At 60.3% G+C, this 18,484-nt stretch overlaps 1 protein-coding gene across 2 annotated transcripts; it reads left to right on the plus strand.

Moving 5' to 3' along the window:
- Nucleotides 1-6,077, plus strand: RTP5 (receptor transporter protein 5 (putative)). 2 transcript variants are annotated; one of them, XM_061412958.1, is made up of 2 exons: nucleotides 1-1,870; nucleotides 3,672-6,077. In XM_061412958.1, the coding sequence occupies exons 1-2, from the start codon at nucleotides 1,719-1,721 to the stop codon at nucleotides 5,158-5,160; spliced, it is 1,641 nt and encodes a 546-aa protein (XP_061268942.1). In that variant the 5' UTR covers nucleotides 1-1,718; the 3' UTR covers nucleotides 5,161-6,077. The 2 variants fall into 2 exon arrangements, 1 of the variants encoding a protein (XP_061268942.1); XR_009735590.1 differs by lacking the exon at nucleotides 3,672-6,077 and adding an exon at nucleotides 2,714-2,824 and having other exon boundaries at nucleotides 1,782-1,870.
- Nucleotides 6,078-18,484: the final 12,407 nt, after the last annotated feature.

Raw genomic sequence — 18,484 nt, forward strand, 5'->3', positions numbered from 1 at the left:
GGTCACCTTGTCGTCTAAGGTGGCTGCAGGAGTGCCAGCCATCATGTCATCATCTCTGCTTTGGTGAGCAGAGAAGGTGAAAGTGGAATGGGAGAAGTAGGACTCTTCCTGGTTACCTGGTCCAGTATTATGGAACCTTCCCTGAGGCACCTCCCAATACTTTCCTGCTCTATCTCACTCTCACACTTAGCTGAGAGGCAGACAGAGGTCACCCAATTGAAAGAGTTTGTTGAGAAACAAGCCACTTGACAGGGTCAGCTGTGGGCTGGACACAGATGAGGGAGAACAATGGGAAGCAACTGCTCTGCACGCGGGGTAGAGGCCAAGTTGCGGGGGGGAGGCCCCGTGGAGCTGAGCGGGCCTCACGCAGAGCACTCCCCAAAGGGCACATCAGGTTTGCACGCTGGAATTTCTGGGTGGCTCGGGGAGTGGACAGAAATGGCCAGCCCATGAGGCTCGCTCCCAGCAGAGGGGGCGCAGAGACTCCGGAGCCTGGAGACAGCTGTCAGGCAGGTGACGTGGCCCTCAGGGCAGGGCGGCACAGAGCAGGAGGCCTGTCTGTGTGGACAGGCCCAGGGTGGGGAGGGGGGCCAGCGGCCTAGGCGCAGAGCCCAGGACCTCATTCCGCGAGGGGCCTGTGGAGGAGGCCAGCTCTGTGCCAGGAGCTGCCACAGCCTGGGGGAGTGTCTCTTCCTGTTGCCTGTGGGCACTGGGGGCTCACTGGCTGCTGAGCACGGGCCCTCCCAGCCGACGACCCTGTCTCCCTCGCTTGGCCGGAGCCTTTTCATCTTGTCAACACGAGCCCCTGTGTCAGGGCCTTGGGCCCGCGGAGGAGGCTGCTCCCTTGGCTTTCTGGGTGCAGGCCCCTCCCCACCCTGCCTGACCAGCGGTGGTTCTGTCCTTGAGCCTGGCCACTGTTGCACCGTCACCAAGCCCTGACCTGCTGTGATGAGGTCTGCACACAGGACAGGGACACAGCTCACGGGCCGTGGGCTCCTCTTCCAGGAGGTTCCCTGGTGTCCCCGATGGGCTGCCCTGGCGGGAAAGGGCGGGGTCTGGGGGCTGGGGGCACGCGGACACTTATGGGGCCCTGGCTCCTTCAGTGCTGAGCTAAGAGCTTAGAGGCATTTGTGAAGCTGTGCATTGACTGTGTTTAAGGTATTTTAACACGAAGGTGATTTTCTAGCAAATAAAGAGTTCGGAGAAAAGTAATGGGACAATTCACAACGATACGTGTTCAGTAAAGTTCCTCACAGCTTTGCTCGTGACAGCAGACTTGGCATCGAGTTCAGGGATCGAGGCCGGGTAGGCAGACTGCACCCCAGCTGCGGGCCAGGCGACGCCAGACGTTCAGAAGCACGGGTCCCGCGGCGTACTGTGGGAGAGGAGCAGGCCCGCGATTCCCTTCAGGCACCGGAGACGCGTGGACGTTGGCCCCACAGTGGGGACGACGGGCGACCTTTATCATCGTGTGTGTCGTCCTGTTTATTTACCTGTTTCCAATTTTTCCTAAAACGAAATTCCACTGCTTGCGTAATAAAAAATACTCAAAGGGATCAGAAAAAGAGTCCCATTGCTCATTTCTCTGAGACAAACCCGGTTGCCATGGAGACCGGGTGGTTGTCAAGGCAGCGATTGGCCAGTGCTGGAGGCGGGTGGGTGCTCGCCTGGAGCCCAAGCCGGTGCAGCCCTCAGACCGCACTGCGGACCCGAACAGCATGGACGGGGCGGACGTGTGGGCCAAGACTTTGGTGCAGCTGATGGCCCAGACGAAGCCCAAGGACATCTGGGAGCTGGTCCCCCAGGAGAACCTGGCCTCAGGGCACCTGGACAGCAGCGGTTTCCAGTACCGGCTTCGGGGGCTCTCGAGGTGCGGCTGGGGGGCCTCCTGTGGGGTCCCTGGAGGTGGGGTGGGGGGGCGAGTTTGCCTCGCCACCAGCCAGTGCTGGATGTGGCCTGGGCCTTGAGGGAGGCAGGAGCAGCGTGTGTCTGCCTGGCCTTGGCACCCAACAGGTGGGTGGGCGGGCCGGGAGCTCCCCGTCCCTTCTGGGCAATGGGGGTGTTGGGGGAGCTGTGTGTCCGTTACCTGCAGCGCAGGCGAGCTGAGTCCCTGCCTGCTGGGCACCTCCAGGCCAGTCTGGGGGCCCAGCCCAGGGGCAGCTGGTGGGAGGGGGGATGGCTGCCCGCCTGTGGCAGACTTTGTTCACCGCAGCATCTCCTTGTTTCCATGGCAGCGCTAACAGCTGGAGCAGGGTGGGTCTCTGCCCTGCCCTGCAGAGGGCCTGAGCGGATGGGCCCTCATGGAGGGCTTGGGCCCAAGAAGGAAGAGGCAGTCCTGGCCTGGGCTGTGGCCGAGCAGGGGCCACGTCGGGAGCCCCGGGGACCGTGGGTCCCCACGTGAGCCGTGCCCTCCCAGCGTCAGACAAGCAGCCACAGGCGACCGGCCGAGGGTCTCCCAGGGGCCAGCCGGGAGGGCGCCGGCGGGAGAGGGGGCTGTGTGGACCCCGTGGGCAGCTGTCCTTTGACACGGATGCCCCCGCTCCCCCGTGTCTGAAGCGCCGGGAGTCAGGAGTGCGGTGAGAGGCTGGCTTTCCCAGGTGTCAGGAAGTGACAGCATCGGAGGCTCCTTCCCACCCGTGACTGTCCCGGGAGGAGCCGCTGCTCACGGGCTGGACAAGCAGCCTGAGCACTGGTCGGTGTGTGGTTTTCACAGGCACAGACGCGCCAGCTGGTGGGACGGTCACTAGTGCAGACCCACGTCTCCACGTCCAGCCATGACGCGCCGCGTAATTAACAAATAAAGGAGGAAGTTCAGTACCAAGGACACCACATGTGTCCAGGTGCTCCCCAGCCATGCGTGGCAGGAGGCTGCAGGTGGGGGTGTGGGGGGTGGAAAGCCCACCATCAGGGGAAGGCCCGGTGGATCAGCCCGAGGGTTACTCAGCTGGAGAGACGGGGACACAGGGCCGTGGCCCCCGAAGCAGCGCCGTTGCACGTGAGGGGTGGGCACGCAGTCCCGGTGCGCTGGCCCAGGGCCACAGGGCCACCCAGCCTCCCAGCCACCCCCCACGCCCAGTTCTCCCTGCACCCCTCATGGCCCCTCTCCCGGGGGACGGGCTCCCCAGGCCCTTTGTGCAGCCCCCTGCCCTATCCCCTGGGCACCACAGATGGCCCTCCCTCCCGCGGGGTCCTGGTGGTGTCTCCTAGGGGCGCTGAGACCCACGCCGCCGGGACAGAGCAGCAACAGATGTAGCGCTGAGCCTAGAGGGGCCCAGGCAGCGCGCTTGGCCACCCGGGGCATGCTGGGGCCAAAGGATGGAAGGCGTCTGCTTGGGCTCCTCAGGCTGGGAGGCCGCGGGGGCGCACACACGTGGGGGGTACGCATGGGCTGGAGCCTCAAGGGTGCGTACGGGCTGTGGGGTCTCAGGGGCGCACACGAGCTGTGGGGTCTCAGGGGCGCACACGAGCTGTGGAGTCTCAGGGGTGCACACGAGCTGTGGGGTCTCAGGGGCGCACACGAGCTGTGGGGTCTCGGGGGCATGCACGGGCTGTGGGGCTTCAGGGGTGCTCACGGGCGGGGGCCTCGAGGGCGCGCACGGGCTGTGGGGCCTCGGGGGCGTGCAGGGCAGGCTCCGGCCGAGCCCTCGCCCCCCGGCCTCTCTCCTCCGCAGGCTCCAGTGCGGTCGCTGCCAGTGGGGCTGGGCCTCGGCCCACGTTCACGTGCTCTTCCACCTGTGGTGGGACGAGGCAGGCCGGCGCGGGCTGGTCAAGATGCGGGTCTGGGGCCAGCGGTGCCGGCTGTGCCCGCCCGGCGGGGCCGAGTGCCGCGTCAGCCTGCTGAGCGTGCGGCTCTTCCTGGGCAAGCTGGTGCGGTTCATCGAGCGCAAGTGCTACGCGGAGGGTCCCGGCTCCGACCAGGGCCCCGAGGTCTGCTTCGGCGAACGCTGTGAGGCCTGCGACCTGGGAGTCTGCTTCTTCCAGCAGCCGCCTGACCCCGCCTGGGGGCCCGAGGGCAGGAGCTCCGGCAGCATCAAGGGCAGGTTCACCCTGTACTCCAGCGGCGACGAGGCTGCCCCCACCACCAGCAGGCAGCTGCGTACGCTGGGCCGCGGGCTGCTGGTCGACCGCCCACGGGGCTGCACCCCCGACGCCATCGCCGTTCCCTTGTACGCAGCCGACTTCATCAGGAGCCCCATCGCCGAGGGCAGGGACTTCTGCGGCCAGGCCGAGGAGGTCGTCACCATCCCCTTCTCCCTCGGGCACAGGGCCCAGGGGCTGGCGGGTGAGTCAGCAGGCCGGCAGCACATCATCGGCAGGGGCTCCCTCTACCTGCCCGCCAACTCCAAGGCCCCGTCCAAGGGTAGACGCTTCCCGGTGAACATCAAAGCCCCCGTCTTCCACGGCAAGGGGCTCCTGCTCAGCGGCGCGAAGGCAACCACAGGCTTCATCTACCAAGGGCTCGGCTGTGTCTCTGAACCCGACGAGGATGGGGATGAGGGCGAGGGCGAGGACGAGGGTGCCGACTGGGGCGCCCCGTCCAGCAGCACCAGGCTTGTCCCGGTTGGAGGCAGCCCGCGGCCCATGACCTACATCGTCGGCCTCATGGACAACGGGGAGGGCTCGGTCACCTTCCCCTCCTCCTTGACCGACGTGCTCCTGGAAGACGCCGACTCGTTCGACCTGGTGTACGGCTCCCTCACCTTCCCTTTCATGTTCGCCTACGAGGGCAGAGTGGTGGCCTCCTCTGCCGGTGGCCCCGAAGGCAAAGGGCAGGTGGCTGGCGGCGGCGGCCCCCCTGCCGAGGGCCGTGAGCGCCTCCCGGGGACCGACGTGGGCGGCTGGGTGCCCCTCGGCGAGGGCTCCGTCACCGTCCCCTTCTCTGTCTTCAGCATCATCCAAAGCAAGAGCTCCGGGCGCAAGGCCAGGGGCCCTCAAGGCGATGGCCTGGCGCCCCGGGGCTCGTCCAAGAAGCGGAAGCAGCCAGGACCCCGTGCGTCCAGGTTCCGCCCCCCGTCCCCCGGGGACGAGGGCTTCTGCTGGGCCGAGGGCTTCTGCTTTGACCCTTACGAAGAGGTCTGGATCTGGGTCTCGCTGGCCGTCTGCGTCCTCTGGATAATGTACCTGTGCAAGTTCAGCCCCGACCGCTCCCCGTGGGTATGAAGGGCGGTGCCTCCCGTCGCTCCCCTGGGGACCCCCTCCAGGGGGGCTGCCCGGGCGCCTGGTGAGCAGAGACCCCTGCCCCCGGCCGCCCCGACAGCACTGCTTCCATGTTGCATCTCCGCGGTGAGTCCTGGTGTCATGGAAACTCATGCCATGGCCACCCCCCGAGCTGACCGCGTGTGTCCCAGGCACTCTGTATGTGTGTTACACGTCAATAAAACAAGAGTTAAGAGGCAGCAGCCACATAAGTCTCCCGCTGAGCTGAGGGTGTGCAGGAGAGGGTGGTGGGGCACAGGGGCCAGCCGACCCCTGGGGTCCTGGTCCTCCCAGTGACCCTTTCCTGCGGTGCCATTAGATCTCTGGACGTGACGCTCGGGCTGGTTCAGCACAAGCTGCGGAGGGTGGGAGACCAACACCACCTCCTCGGGAAGATGAAAGCCCCTCTGGGTGTGGTTGGAGACCACCCCCTCCCCAGGGCCCCAGGAGCTGAGGAGGCACCTTCCCCGAGGGAGGGGCAGAGGACCACCCAGCATTTTACCAGATTTTGTTCATGGTTCCTGGAACATTTTCATCCACGCGCTTTTCAAGAAGCGCCATCTGCCTGAGGTTCCCTGTGTCTACACCCTGGATTCCCATCTTCATGGCCCAGGATCCAGTTCTAAGGGGCAGGGGTGTTGGGCCATGTGGGTCCCAGGCATCAGGGGATGACCACGGGCAGCTGGGCGGGGTCACCCTGTCCCTCCCCTCACACAGACTGGCCCCAGGGCCCTGGGGTCCGAGACTTGGGTCCCTGGTCAGATGGGAGGTTTGGGAAGGCTTGCCTCATGGGGAGGGGTAGGTGGCCAGACTCTCTGCTGCAGGGCCCTCTGTCCACAGGGCCCTCTGTCCACAGGGCCAGGGCGGATCTGGGAGATTAGACCTCAGGCTGACTCCAGGTGAGGAAGAAGGATGGGGAGGGGTCCCCACAGAGGGGCTGCCTGGACGGAGGGACGGGGGTGGGCTTTGACGTCAGCATCCTGCCCAACGGAACCCCACATGACACAAGTGCGCAGAAGGCTCTGGGCCTCGAGGCTTGACACTCACACAGCCGAGCAGAGCCAGCCAGAGCACTGCAGCCAGGCTCCCCCTTTTCTGATACACTAACCACTGGATCAGGACACAACTCCAGAGTTCTGTCTACACCGGGTGAGATCTCACTCCTAGGATATGACCCGCCCTCCCACCCTGAGTGTTCTGTCTACACTGGTGAGACCCCTCTCCTAGGGCAGGATGCACCGCCCTCCTCCCTGGGAAGCAGCTGTTGGGGGGCTGTGGTGCCCATAGCGGCACCCTCTGTCTTCAGACCTGTGGTCTCCCCTGGGGCAGCCCCCATTGAAGTGCTGGTCACCGCATGATTTCCAGCTTCTAGATAAATAGAAATTGCTTCTGAGATGCAAAGCTGTCCCTGGATGGCTCAGACCGACCACACAGGGCCGCAGTAGAGAACTTCAGGGCTGGCCACCGTCCCTGCGGACTCAACAAGCTTCCCTCTGGGCGCCTGACTTAGAGGCTCGAGGCCCAGTCAGCCTTGGTCCTGAGGATCTGTGGCCGCTGCCTCTGGACCACCCCCTCCAGAGCAGGGGGCTCACACCGGCGCCCGTTTTCTGGGGTCTCCCGATGGTCATCCAGGCCCCCAGGCCAGCAGTGACCTGCCCACCCCGACACCACTGGCCCGCGCTGTCCTCACGGTCCTGGGCCTGCTGGACCCACAGTGACGCGTGTGCCCCCCCGCCCTGCGGCCGCACGGGGACCTCCGCTCTGCCCTTCCCGCGGCTGCCGCCCCGGGGGGTGCAGAGAAGGGGGTGTGGTCCCCTTACAGCCCCTGGGCCTTCAGCGCCTCTCGCCCTGGGAACCGGCCAAGAGGGGTGTCCCCTCGGGCGTGACCGCTCAGGAGGACCGGAGCCGAGAGCGCGGGGACCCCAGGGCCCTCCAGCGGGGCTGGGGGGACGCAGCATCACGGAAGGCGGGGACCCAGCCCGCGCCGAGGTCCTCCTCATCCGCGGGCTCTCTGCAGCGCTACGGCCCCTCCCCAAGCCCGGGCGCCCCACCCCCGCCTTCTGCCCCCAGCGCCAGCCCCTCCCCCAGCGCCGGGCCCTCCCCCAGGTCGGCCGCCCCGCAAGCCCGGCCGCCGCGCGGTCCTGCGCGTCCTCGTGTGGCCGCTGGCGGGAAGCGCAGCCCTGTGATGCCGGGAAGGTACTTGTTCAGTCGTGTCTGACTCTGCGATCCCACGGACTGCAGCACGCCAGGCCTCCCTGTCTATCGCCACCTCCCGGAGTCCACCCAAACCCATGTCCCTTGAGTCGGTGATGCCATCCAACCATCTCATCCTCTGTCGTCCCCTTCTCCTCCTGTCCTCAATCTTTCCCAGCATCAGGGTCTTTTCCAATGAGTCAGTTCTTCGCAACAGGTGGCCAAAGTATTGGAGCTTCAGCTTCAACATCAGTCCTTCCAATGAATATTCAGGGTTGATTTCCTATAGGATGGACTGGTTAGATCTCCTTACAGTCCAAGGAACTCTCAAGAGTCCTCTCCAACACCACAGTTCAAAAGCATCCATTCTTTGGCGCCCAACTTTCTTTATAGTCCAACTCTCACATCCATACATGACCACTGGGAAAAACCATAGCCTTGACAAGATGGACCTTTGTTGGCAAAGTAATGTCTCTGGTTTTTAGTATGCTGTCTAGGCTGGTCATAGCTTTTTTCCAAGGAGCAAGTGTCTTTTAATTTCATGGCTGCAGTTATCATCTGCAGTGATTTTGGAGCCCAGAAAAATAGTCTGTCACTGTTTCCACCTCCCCCCCTTCTATTTCCCATGAATGATGGGACCGGATGCCATCATCTTAGTTTTTTGAATGTTGAGTTTTAAGCCAGCTTTTTCATTCTCTTCTTTCAACCTCATCAAGGTGAGTTCCACTATTCCTCTTTACTTTCTGCCATAAAGGTGGTTTCATCTGCATAACTGAGGTTATTGATATTTCTCCAAGCAGTCTTGATTCCAGCTTGTGCTTCATCCAGCTTGGAATTTCGCATGATGTCCTCTGCATATACATTAAATAGGCAGAGTGACAATACACAGCCTTGATGCGCTCCTTTTCCTATTTGGAAGCAGTGTGTTGTTCCACGTCCGATTCTAACTGTTGCTTTGTGACCCACACACAGGTTTCTCAGGAGGCAGGCAAGATGGCCTGGTATTCCCGTCTCGTTAAGACTTTTTTCACAGTTTGCTGTGATCCACAGTGAAAGGCTTTAGTGTAGTCAATGACGCAGAAATAGATCTTTTTCTGGAATTCCCTTGCTTTCTCTGTGATCCAGTGGATGTTGGCAATATGATCTCTGGTTCCTCTGCCTTTTCTAAACCCAGCTTGTACATCTCGAAGTTCTTGGTTCACATACTGCTGAAGCCTAGATTGAAGGATTTTAAGCATTACCTTGCTAGCATGTGAAATGAGTGCAATTGTAAGGTAGCTTGAACATTCTTTGGGGTTGACCTCCTTTGGGAATGTGATGAAAACTGACATTTTCCAGTCCTGTGGCCACGGCTGAGTTTTCCAAATTTGCTGGCATATTGAGTGCAGCATTTTAACAGCATCAACTTTTAGGATTTGGAGTAACTCAGCTGGAATTCCAGAAGGCACTGCTGGTACTTGACTGTTCACTGTTCAGTCAGCAGGTTCCTTAAAACCCAACAAACTCCACCCATTGTTGGTATCACCAGCATTAATTTTCATGAATAATGTTGTTTTTTAGTTACATCTGACTCTTGTGACCCTGTGGATTGAAACCTGCAGGCTCCTCTGTTCATGGGATTCTCTCAGCAAGAATACTGGAGTGGGTAGCCGTTTCCTCCTCCAGGGGATCTTCCCGACCCAGGGATTGAACCCGTGTCTTCTGCCTGGCAGGGGGATTTTTTACCACTGAACAAAGAGGTAAGCCCTCATGAATAATTACATTTCAGTTAATTATTTAATAATTCATTCAGAATTCACTCCACTACTCTTGCCTGGAAAATCCCATGGACGGAGGAGCCTGGTGGGCTGCAGTCCATGGGGTTGCTGAGGGTCGGGCACGACTGAGCGACTTCCCTTTCACTTTTCACTTTCATGCACTGGAGAAGGAAATGGCAACCCATTCCAGTGTTCTTGCCTGGAGAATCCCAGGGATGGCGGAGCCTGGTGGGCTGCCGTCTCTGGGGTCCCACAGAGTCGGACACGACTGAAGCGACTCAGCAGCAGCAGGGAGAGGTCACAGGACACAGCAAGGGCACACAGAACCCTCCTCTCCTCAGGCTGTGTGGGCAGGTTTGGAGGCCACACCCAGGCAGGGGGCTTGACCCGGCCGGCCCTGGTTAGCTGGTGACCAGGAGTGTCTGTGCCCCTCCCGAGGACGGGATTGGGTGGAGAGTCTGGGAGATCCTCCCATAGGTGAGGGCTGGGGAGGGTGATCTGGGAGATCTCCTGTCTCAGGACCTGCCCTGCAGGTACCTGGTGGGTGGCTGGGCCCCACTGGCCGCTGGAAGATTAGAGGACAGACTTTGTGTCTGGGCCCCACCCCCTTAGCGTGTGCAGAGCAGCTGCATGAGCTCGCCCTCCTCAGGAGAGCCTCCCTTCCTGGGCCGATGGGCCACGAGGACCCTGACTCACTTCACGTGTGCACACCTGGATGTGTAAACTCACCAACGTGTGATAGGATGCGCCGCTCTGTCTCAAAAACATTTGTGCATGAGCTTTGACTTCTAACATCGTAACCGTCCTCAGAGCTTCCGGAAGGTCTGTCTCTGGGGTTATAATCCTGAGCTTGGCTAGAATGACGTTTTCTCTTTCTTTCTTGGATTAACTATGGATTAATTTTCATTGACAGTTAGGAACACGTCTGTTTCATCGTCCACACGTTCTCATCAGCCAGGCAGTCTGGCACTGCTTTCTAGAAAGTCTAACAGCTCTGGTCAGAACTGAGCTGGTGAGCGTGGGGTCCCCTGCCACGCGGCCTTGAGTGGACTGGGCGGGACAGATGGCCTTTCCCAGGAAATAAGAGAAATTTTCTAGCCTCTGAGGGCTGGGCTTGCTCCCGGGGCCCTCACAAGAACCGCACACTCACTGCACGCGATTTGAACCAATCCGTCCCTTTTCACTACGAAAGTAACATGAATGACCCTAACTCCCAGGAAGGAGGGCTCAGAACCGCTTCCGCCGTGCACTCCCGGGCGCCGCTGGGGCATCTGCCGTTTTTATCCTCAGCCTCTTCTCTGGGTTATCATGCAGTATGCTTACCTCTAGATAAAACAAAATGGGATTTGGGGCGTAGTCTTGGAGATATTGGGGGTGCAGTTCCAGACACTGCGATAAAGTGGATCACATGAATTTTGTGGTTTGCTAGTGCAAATAAAAAGTGTGTGTACACCATAGTGTTGTCTAGTAAGTGTGCAATAACATTGTGCCTAAAAAAATGTACATACCTTAATTAAAAAGCACTTTTTTGCTCAAAAATGCTAACCAGCGTCTGAGCCTGGTGGAGGGTCTGGCCTTGATGTTGCTGGCTGCCGACTGATCAGGGTGGTGCTTGCTGAAGCCTGGGCTTTAGAACTGGATGGCAGTCAGCATTGCCTCCCTGACTGACTTCTCCTTTCACCAATGCTTCCTCTGTAGAAAGAGAAACCGTTGTAACCGCTGACCTGCAGGAGAACTTCTTCCATGATTGGAGTCCATCCTCTCCAATCCCTGCTGTTCTGTCTGCAGAGCACAGGCACAGTAGATTTTCCATAATCCTTGAGCCCCTAGGATTTCCAGGTGGCAAATGAGCACTGGCTTTAACTTCACGTCACGAGCTGTATTAGCCCCTAACGAGAGGCCGCCTGTCCTTTGAAGGCTGAAGCCAGGCCTCGTCTTCTCCTCACTGTGAGAGTCCTAGATGGTGTCTTCCTCCAGTGGAAGGCTGTTGCCGCCACATTAAAAATCTGTCGTTCACGTGCCGCCCTCCCGAAGTCTCAGCTGGAGCTTCCGGAGAACACGCTGCAGTCCCTACGGCTACGCTCGCTGCTTGCCTTTCCCTTCTCTGTCATGGAGACGCTTCTTTCCTTTCACCTCGTGAACCAGCTTCTGCTGCTTCACACTTCCCTCCTGCAGCTTCCTCTCAGCTCTCGCAGACTCGAGGAGAGCTGGGGCCTTCTGGAGATTAGGCTTTGGTCAAGGGTGCTGCCGTCCAGGAGGGTGCAAAGACTTGGCGACCGAACAGCAACAGAGCGAACGCTGTGGCTGGTCCGACCTGTCCAGACCGCCGCACCTTCCTCCAGACGCTCGCCTGCTCGCGCAGCAGCGCTTTCGGTTGCCTCTGTGCTCACAGCCCGGCCACCCCTCTGGTGCAGGACGCCTCATTCTCACCATGTCTCGGGTTTCCATGTGCCTTCCTCACTGAGCCTCTCCGTGTCCAAGTTCCGATGTGAAGTGGAGAATTGTGACTCCCTTTCAGTTAAGCACGTGGAGGTTTTTCGGGCTGGTTGATTGGCCTGGTTTCAATATTGTTTGGTCTCAGGGGAAAGGGAATCCCAGGGAGGGGGAGAGAGCGGGGGATGGCCGGGTTGGGGAGTCAGAGCGTACGCAGTTTGTGGACTGAGGTCGCCTCTGATACGGATGCAGTTTGTAACTGAATTATGTTACTATTACAAACAGCTAAGATAGTGATAGGAAGGATCCCGGTCCCAGACCACCATGACTGGTGTAACAAGGACGAAGCAGGTACACTCGCAAGAATGACCGAAATGCGACGCACACAGAGTGAGCCCATGCTGCTGGCAAATGGCCCCGACAGACTTGCTGGGTGCAGGGTCCCCACAAACCCTCACTCTGTAAAAACTGCAACACCTGTGAAGCACAGAAAGTGAACTCTGCCAGTTACTCTCAAGAGGACACGTCTGTTCACCAAGTAGCCGAGTCTGCCTGCCTGGTCTCCTGGGGTTTTTCACTCCCATCCCAGCACGAGCCCCACCTGGAGCCCGGCTGGCTGCAGGGGACATAGAGGAGGAGGGCATGTGTGTCCTTCAAGCCCAAGTAAACCAGGAGCGAGACCCCCGAGATGCTTACTTTAGGAGAGGAGGAGAGCAGGGAGCACACGGAGGGAAGCTGGCGCCGGGACGCCCTGGCGCCGCCACAGCCCCGGTACTTCAGCGCCTCCTCCCTTTCTCCTCCCGTGCCCACCCTGGGCAATGCTCCAGGGAGCAGACCACCCTCTCGAGGATCCCCCGGGACTCAAGGACGTGTGAGCCCTGGGGAGCCTGTGCACGTGGCCCGTGGGACCCAGGGAGGCTCTGCTGGGCTAGGTCCCTCTCCTTGCCGGGTGTGTAGGGTGGGAGCTCCCTCCACACGGGATGTGGGGGCCTGACGTTCCTGGGGCTCTGCCTGCCCTCAGGCCCCCTGTGGGGGTTGGTGGGGGGCTTGGGGCCCGCACACCACACATCTGGCTGCTGCAGCTCCGTCCCCTGACCTCAGTGGAGGGTCCACTGGCGCTGCCCGCCTCCTGGGGTCCAGGTGGGCAGACTGCCAACCTAGCCTGAGGCCACAGCTGAGCCTGAGGAGGGGTCCTGGGGGCCCGGGGCAGGAGCTGGAGCTGGAGAAGGGGGCCGGTGGCAGGCGGGGAGATCCTGTGATCTCTGCGCTGTGGCCGCAGCCCCCAGAGGCGCCCTGGCCCCCCCACTCCCAGGGCGTCGCCTGCAGAGGCCCCGGCAGCCCTGGCCCCGCCCTCGCCGGCCGCAGGCCCCTGCTCGGGGTAGGAGGGCGGGGGCGGGGAGAGCCGCGGCCGAGCCCCTGGGGGTCAGGAGCAGACGCGGCTGCTGCCCCCGTGGGGTGGACTCGGGGAGGGCCACCAGGGGGCGGCCTCGGGCTGTGTTGAGCCGCCGGGGCGGGGCTCGGCGACGCCCCCTCCCCTCAGTGTGTCCCTGGGCCGGGGGTGTGGGCTGCTCCCGCTCGGGGCGCGGGGCGGGCCCACTCCTGAGAGGCTGGGGTCTCTGACTGCCGGGCCCTCGGCCGCCCCGGGCGCACCTCACGGGGGTCGGGGGTCGGGGGTCGGCGGGGAGACTGGGCCGCGACTGGCGGCCGCAGGCCCCGCCCACCCCGCCCGGCTTCCAGCTCCTTGCTGTGGACCCGGGCTCCCGCCCCCCAGCCCGGCAGGAATCACTCACGGCGGCTGCCAGAACTTCCCAGGTTTGGGCAGTGCCAGGCTCTTTATTTCTGCTAATTTTCCTTTAGTTTTTGAAAGGGGTCTCGTCCAACCAAAACAGGGCGCCGCTTAACCACCGGAAGCCGTTGCACTGTCTTGATTGCGCGGCCCGGGGGCACTGGACCCCTCGCCTTGTCATTTATCTCTGTTGGCCTTCTGGCTGTTCCTCGCCGGGTGATTCTGTAGGCAGTTATTCACGGCGTGTCTTAAGCCTCTGTCAGTTGCCGTCTCACAAAGGTCAGAGCCTCGCGGCAGCCTGACTCCCAGTGTGTGTCCCGGCAGCACAAGGCCCTCCCGGAAGCAGATGCTGGGAGGAGTTTGGGGGGCTCGGGGGAGGGGAGGCTCAGGATTTGTTGGGGACACACCTGGAGAGGGCTCGAGCAGCAGAGTTGGGCAGGAGGGGGGCCTGGGGCTGCCTCGGAAAGGCACCTCTCGCTCCAGAGCCACGGGCTCGTCTCTGCCCGCGTGCTCACTGCCCTCCGCCTCGCGGCGCCTTGTTGGACAAGCCCCTCAGTGTTTTTTCCAAGTGGTAGCCGGGGCTTAGGCGTTCTCTTCCGTTATTCTGCCTTCTGTTCCATGGTGGGATGATTCCAATTCCTCTCCCTTCTGGCTCTCTTGCCTTTATCTGAAGTTAAGCCCATCAGTGAAGTTTTTATTTCAGACGTTGTGCTGTTTCCGTGGCGACCTTCCTTGTGTCTGGCTCTGCTGGGGCCTTTGGAGGTTGCCTCCATCCACTGTCTTCTTGGGGGCGTAGAGGGGTAAGGGCCCTCCCGTCAGGATGAGGCTCTGCTAACAGAACCCGGGGAGGCACGAGACACCCTTGGTGGGGACCCTGCGACAGCGCCTGAGGCCTCAGGATGACCTGGGCCGGCTCTGGGGACCTCTCCAGCGATGCCCTGCTTTTTTAGGCATCATTCTGCGAGTGTCTTTCAAAGCTGCTGCCGTGAGAAGCCCAGCCTGCACACATTGGCTGGGAGGGATTGGAGAAGACATGGCCGCTGGTGGGGGACTTGGGGGCAGCCCGGGCTCAGCGGCCTCAGCTCAGGGGGCCCTGGGGCCTGGGGGCCTCAGCCGGGGGGCCTCAGCGCCTCAGCGCAGGGGGAGCCTCAGCGCAGGGGGGGGGCCTCAGCGCAGGGGGGGCCTCAGCGCAGGGAGAGCCTCAGCGCAGGGGGGCCTCAGCGCAGGGGGGGCCTCAGCGCAGGGGGGCCTCAGCGCAGGGGGGGCCTCAGCGCAGGGGGGGCCTCAGCGCAGGGGGGGCCTCAGCGCAGGGGGGACCTTAGTGCAGGGCTGGGCCTGGGGCAAATTGCAGTGCTGGATTCACACACGCTGGCGTTGGCCGACTAGATCCTCTGAGGGCGATGCGCCCACGTGGGCCTGAGAAGCAGAGTCAGCCCCTCCCATGGGGTCTGTGAAGGCCTGTCCGTCCCATGGCGGCCGGGGGTCCTGACCGGGCCGCTGCCCCTCATCCCGGCCACTCTGCTCTCTGCCTTCTTGTCACAGACGGTGCTGCACCGAGTGGGGCTCCTGTGCTAGAGGCCCCTGAGCCCCCCCCGTGTAGCACCCCGGTTCCCCCACCCTAGTCGAAACTAACCTGAGAGAGTCCTGGCGGGGAGGGCAGGGCTTTGTTCTGGGGTCCATGAGCAGGGAGGTGGGCTGTGTCTTTACACAGACATCCCCACACCTGGTGTTCGGAGTCTCAGCCCTGTTTGATCAAGTTCCAGCCTCTCTGCTCTTCCCTGTCTCCGGTCCTCAGGTCCCCCGTGAAGGGCTCTGTTGCATCTCTTGGTGGGTGGGGGGCAGGCAGGCCCTCGAGACAGGGGAGGAGGGGTCTGTGCAGGTGGAGAGGGGTGCCCTGTGCTCGTGCTGTGGGAGGGGGCTGGGCTGAACCCGAGGGGTGGGTGCGGGGGGCTTGCCCGCCTGCCTGAGGGTCTCTGGCCCGTTGTATCCTCTCCCGTTTGTGTGTAGGAATAATCACTGTTGTTTATGGATTTTATGAAGTGAAGTGAAAGTTGCTTAGTCGTGTCTGACTCTTTGCAACCCCATGGACTAGTCCATGGAATTCTCCAGGTCAGAATACTGGAGTGGGTAGTCTCTCCCTTCTCCAGGGCATCTTCCTGACCCAGGAATGGAACCCAGGTCTCCCTCATTGCAGGCGGATTCTTTACCAGCTGAGCCACCAGGGAAGCCCAGGGGTTTTCTGAGACGTGCTTCTAATCGATTGCCCGTGAAGGGTGAAGTGTGGTGACACAGGCCCTGCCACCACTGTGCCCGCAGCCCTGTGGCCTCCCGGGAGGGGTGTCCAGGAGCTGAATCAGACTGGCGCTGCCTCCCCTGTGTCCTGGGCAGGCATGCGCACCTGCGGGCGGCCCCACGGCCCTGCTCAGCCGCCCTCGGTGACCGCCCAGCTGAGCGATCCCAGCCCGCCCACCCTCCTGGCCTCACGCCCGGGCCTCCCCTGCTCCTCGGGGCCTCTGCAGCCACATTCAGGAAATTCTCTCCCAGTCATTTCCACCCTGTGTTCTAACGGGTTTCCCCACCTGAGGCTACAGAGGATATGGCTAGTTGGTACAGCTGTTTCTGTAACAATCAGCACATACTTAAAGACTTTAAAGAGCTCAGGTGAACTTCCTTCCAGCTCTGGAGTGGGTCTGCAGCTGAAATTGAGGTGTCCTCAGGGCCGTTTCCAGATTCCAGGGGCCATGAACCCTTTGCTGTGGTCCCTCTGGTCTGTTTCCAACTCTCATCTTCTCTGACTCTGACCTTCCCACGTCTGAGAGGGGGTTAGCAGTCAGGTAGGAAGGCCAGAGGTCCCAAGCAGCAGGAGGAAATAAACTGCAAGGGGAAGACTCTTTTCTTTCCCTCCTCTATACAGAATTAAAGAAGGCTTCTTTTAATTCTGTGTTGTCATGACAACAGTTGATTCTGCCGGAACTTAGCCTTGAGCTGCTAATGCCTCAGTAAACCAATGCATTTTTCTTGTATATGTCTGTTAGTTGCTCAATCGTGTTTGACTTTTTGCCCACCAGGGTCCTCTGTCTATGGAATTTCCCAGGCAAGAATAGTGGAGTGGATTGTCATTTCCTTCTCCAGGGGATCTTCCTGACCCAGGAATTGAACCCAGCTCTCCTGCATTGCAGGCAGATGCTTTACCTTCTGCGCCTAAGCTATGTTAGTGAGACTATGTATTTGCTTTGGAATCTGCCTTTAATCAAATCGGTTCTGCCTAAGACTAACCTTTTTCTCAAGCCTTGAGTTGATAGTGGCTCAGCAAACCAATGCGTGTTACTCATGGAAATGTTAAATGATGTTAATGGAACTAAGTATTTGCTTGGAAATCCGCCTTTCTTCAAGACACATGTCAGTTGTCTTATGGCTGAAGATGACTCTGCTTGTGCCGTTCTATCTCAAAATGCACGTTGTGGGAGAGGGACCTGGGGCAACTGTTTCAGTATTGAGCTGTTTCATGTATCTGACTAGCAGCTTGCTGCTGTTGCTGCTGCTAAGTCGCTTCAGTCGTGGCTGACTCTCTGCAACCCCATAGACGGCAGCCCACCAGGCTTCCCCGTCCCTGGGATTCTCCAGACAAGAACACTGGAGTGGGTTGCCATGCCTTGCTAAAAACTAGCAAGGGGGCACTCTTTCTGTCCCCTTCTGATGACTATCTCAGAAGCTGTCTCTTTTATACTTCAACAAAACTTTGCTACACAAAAGCTCCGAGTTATGAAACCTTGTCTCTGGCCCCAGATCCAAACCGTCTTCTCTGGAGGTCACCAGTCCTGGCTCAGCTCATGGCTCGTGGCCGCAACCTTTCACCTCCCACTTTTTCCCAGCTTTCAGTTCAGTTCAGTTCAGTCGCTCAGTCGTGTCCGACTCTTTGCGACCCCATGAATCGCAGCACGCCAGGCTTCCCTGTCCATCACCAACTCCCAGAGTTCACTCAGACTCACGTCCATCGAGTCAGTGATGCCATCCAGCCATCTCATCCTCTGTCGTCCCCTTCTCCTCCTGCCCCTAATCCCTCCCAGCATCAGAGTCTTTTCCAATGAGCTTTATTGAGATATAATTAATATAACAGGTTGTGTAAGCTTGCGGTGGTGATTTGATGCATGCACATGTCATGAAATGATTCCACAATAAGGTTAGCGGCCATCTCCATCACCTCACATAGGTACCTTTTTTTTTTTTTTTTTGTGGGGATAACATTTAAGACCCACTCTCTCCACAGCTTCCAAGCACATGGTGCCGTCCTGTAACTAGAGCCCCCAGGCTGGGCGTCAGTCCCAGAGGTTCTGAACTTAGAGCCAGAATTTGTCCTTGACCAGCATGTCCCTGCTCCCCCGCCCCCAGCAGCGGGTAACCATCAAGTCTCTGCACCCTTTCCCACCCTGCCCACGTGTCAGTGAGGCCACAGGGCTTCCGTCTTTCTCTAGCTGGCTTTGTTGTGGTTGTGCAGTCACTCAGTTGCGTCCGACTCTTTGCGACCCCATGGACGGCAGCACTGCAGGCCTCCCTGTCCCTCACCGTCTCCTGGAGTTTGCTGAGACTCGTGTGCACTGCGTCGGTGGTGCTGTCCAATCATCTCTCCCTCTGTCTGGCTTGTTTCAGTTTGATGTTGTCAAGGCCCAGCCCTGTCATCACAAACGGCAGGGTTTCCTGCTCACGGCTGACGAGTTTGTACGTATATATGCCGCGTCCTTGCTGCCCATCCATCCGTCTGCAGACCCTTCGCTGTTTTGTGATGATGCTGCGGTGCACACAGGCGCCGGCGTCCCTCTGAACCAGTCAGCTGCCTCCTCCTACAAGGACCCGGCTGCTGACGCTGGTCCTTCCGGAATGATGCCCCGTCTCAAGACCCCTAACTTAACTCCCTCTGAGAAGTCACTGGGTGTGAAGGTCACAGGCTCACAGGTTCTGGGATCAGGAGGTGGACACTGAGGAGGGCACCGTCTCGCTGACCACGGTACGGATCAGGTGGCCCCGAGCACTCTGCACAAAGTCTCTGTCTCCCCAGGAGGAGAAAAGTCTGCTTACAGTGCTGGGTTGCGTCCTAGACCACGGCCTGCTGTCTGCGGGGACC

This window comes from Bos javanicus, chromosome 3, assembly GCF_032452875.1.
Source record: "Bos javanicus breed banteng chromosome 3, ARS-OSU_banteng_1.0, whole genome shotgun sequence".
Taxonomy (NCBI): Eukaryota; Metazoa; Chordata; class Mammalia; order Artiodactyla; family Bovidae; genus Bos; species Bos javanicus.

What these genes read in the sequence shown, in the direction of transcription:
- RTP5 (XM_061412958.1), top strand. Translation starts at nt 1,719, where the DNA reads ATGGACGGGGCGGACGTGTGGGCCAAGACTTTGGTGCAGCTGATGGCC. An exon ending in CGGCTTCGGGGGCTCTCGAG is followed by an intron (nt 1,871 to 3,671) that starts GTGCGGCTGGGG and finishes TCTCCTCCGCAG; the next exon opens with GCTCCAGTGCGGTCGCTGCC.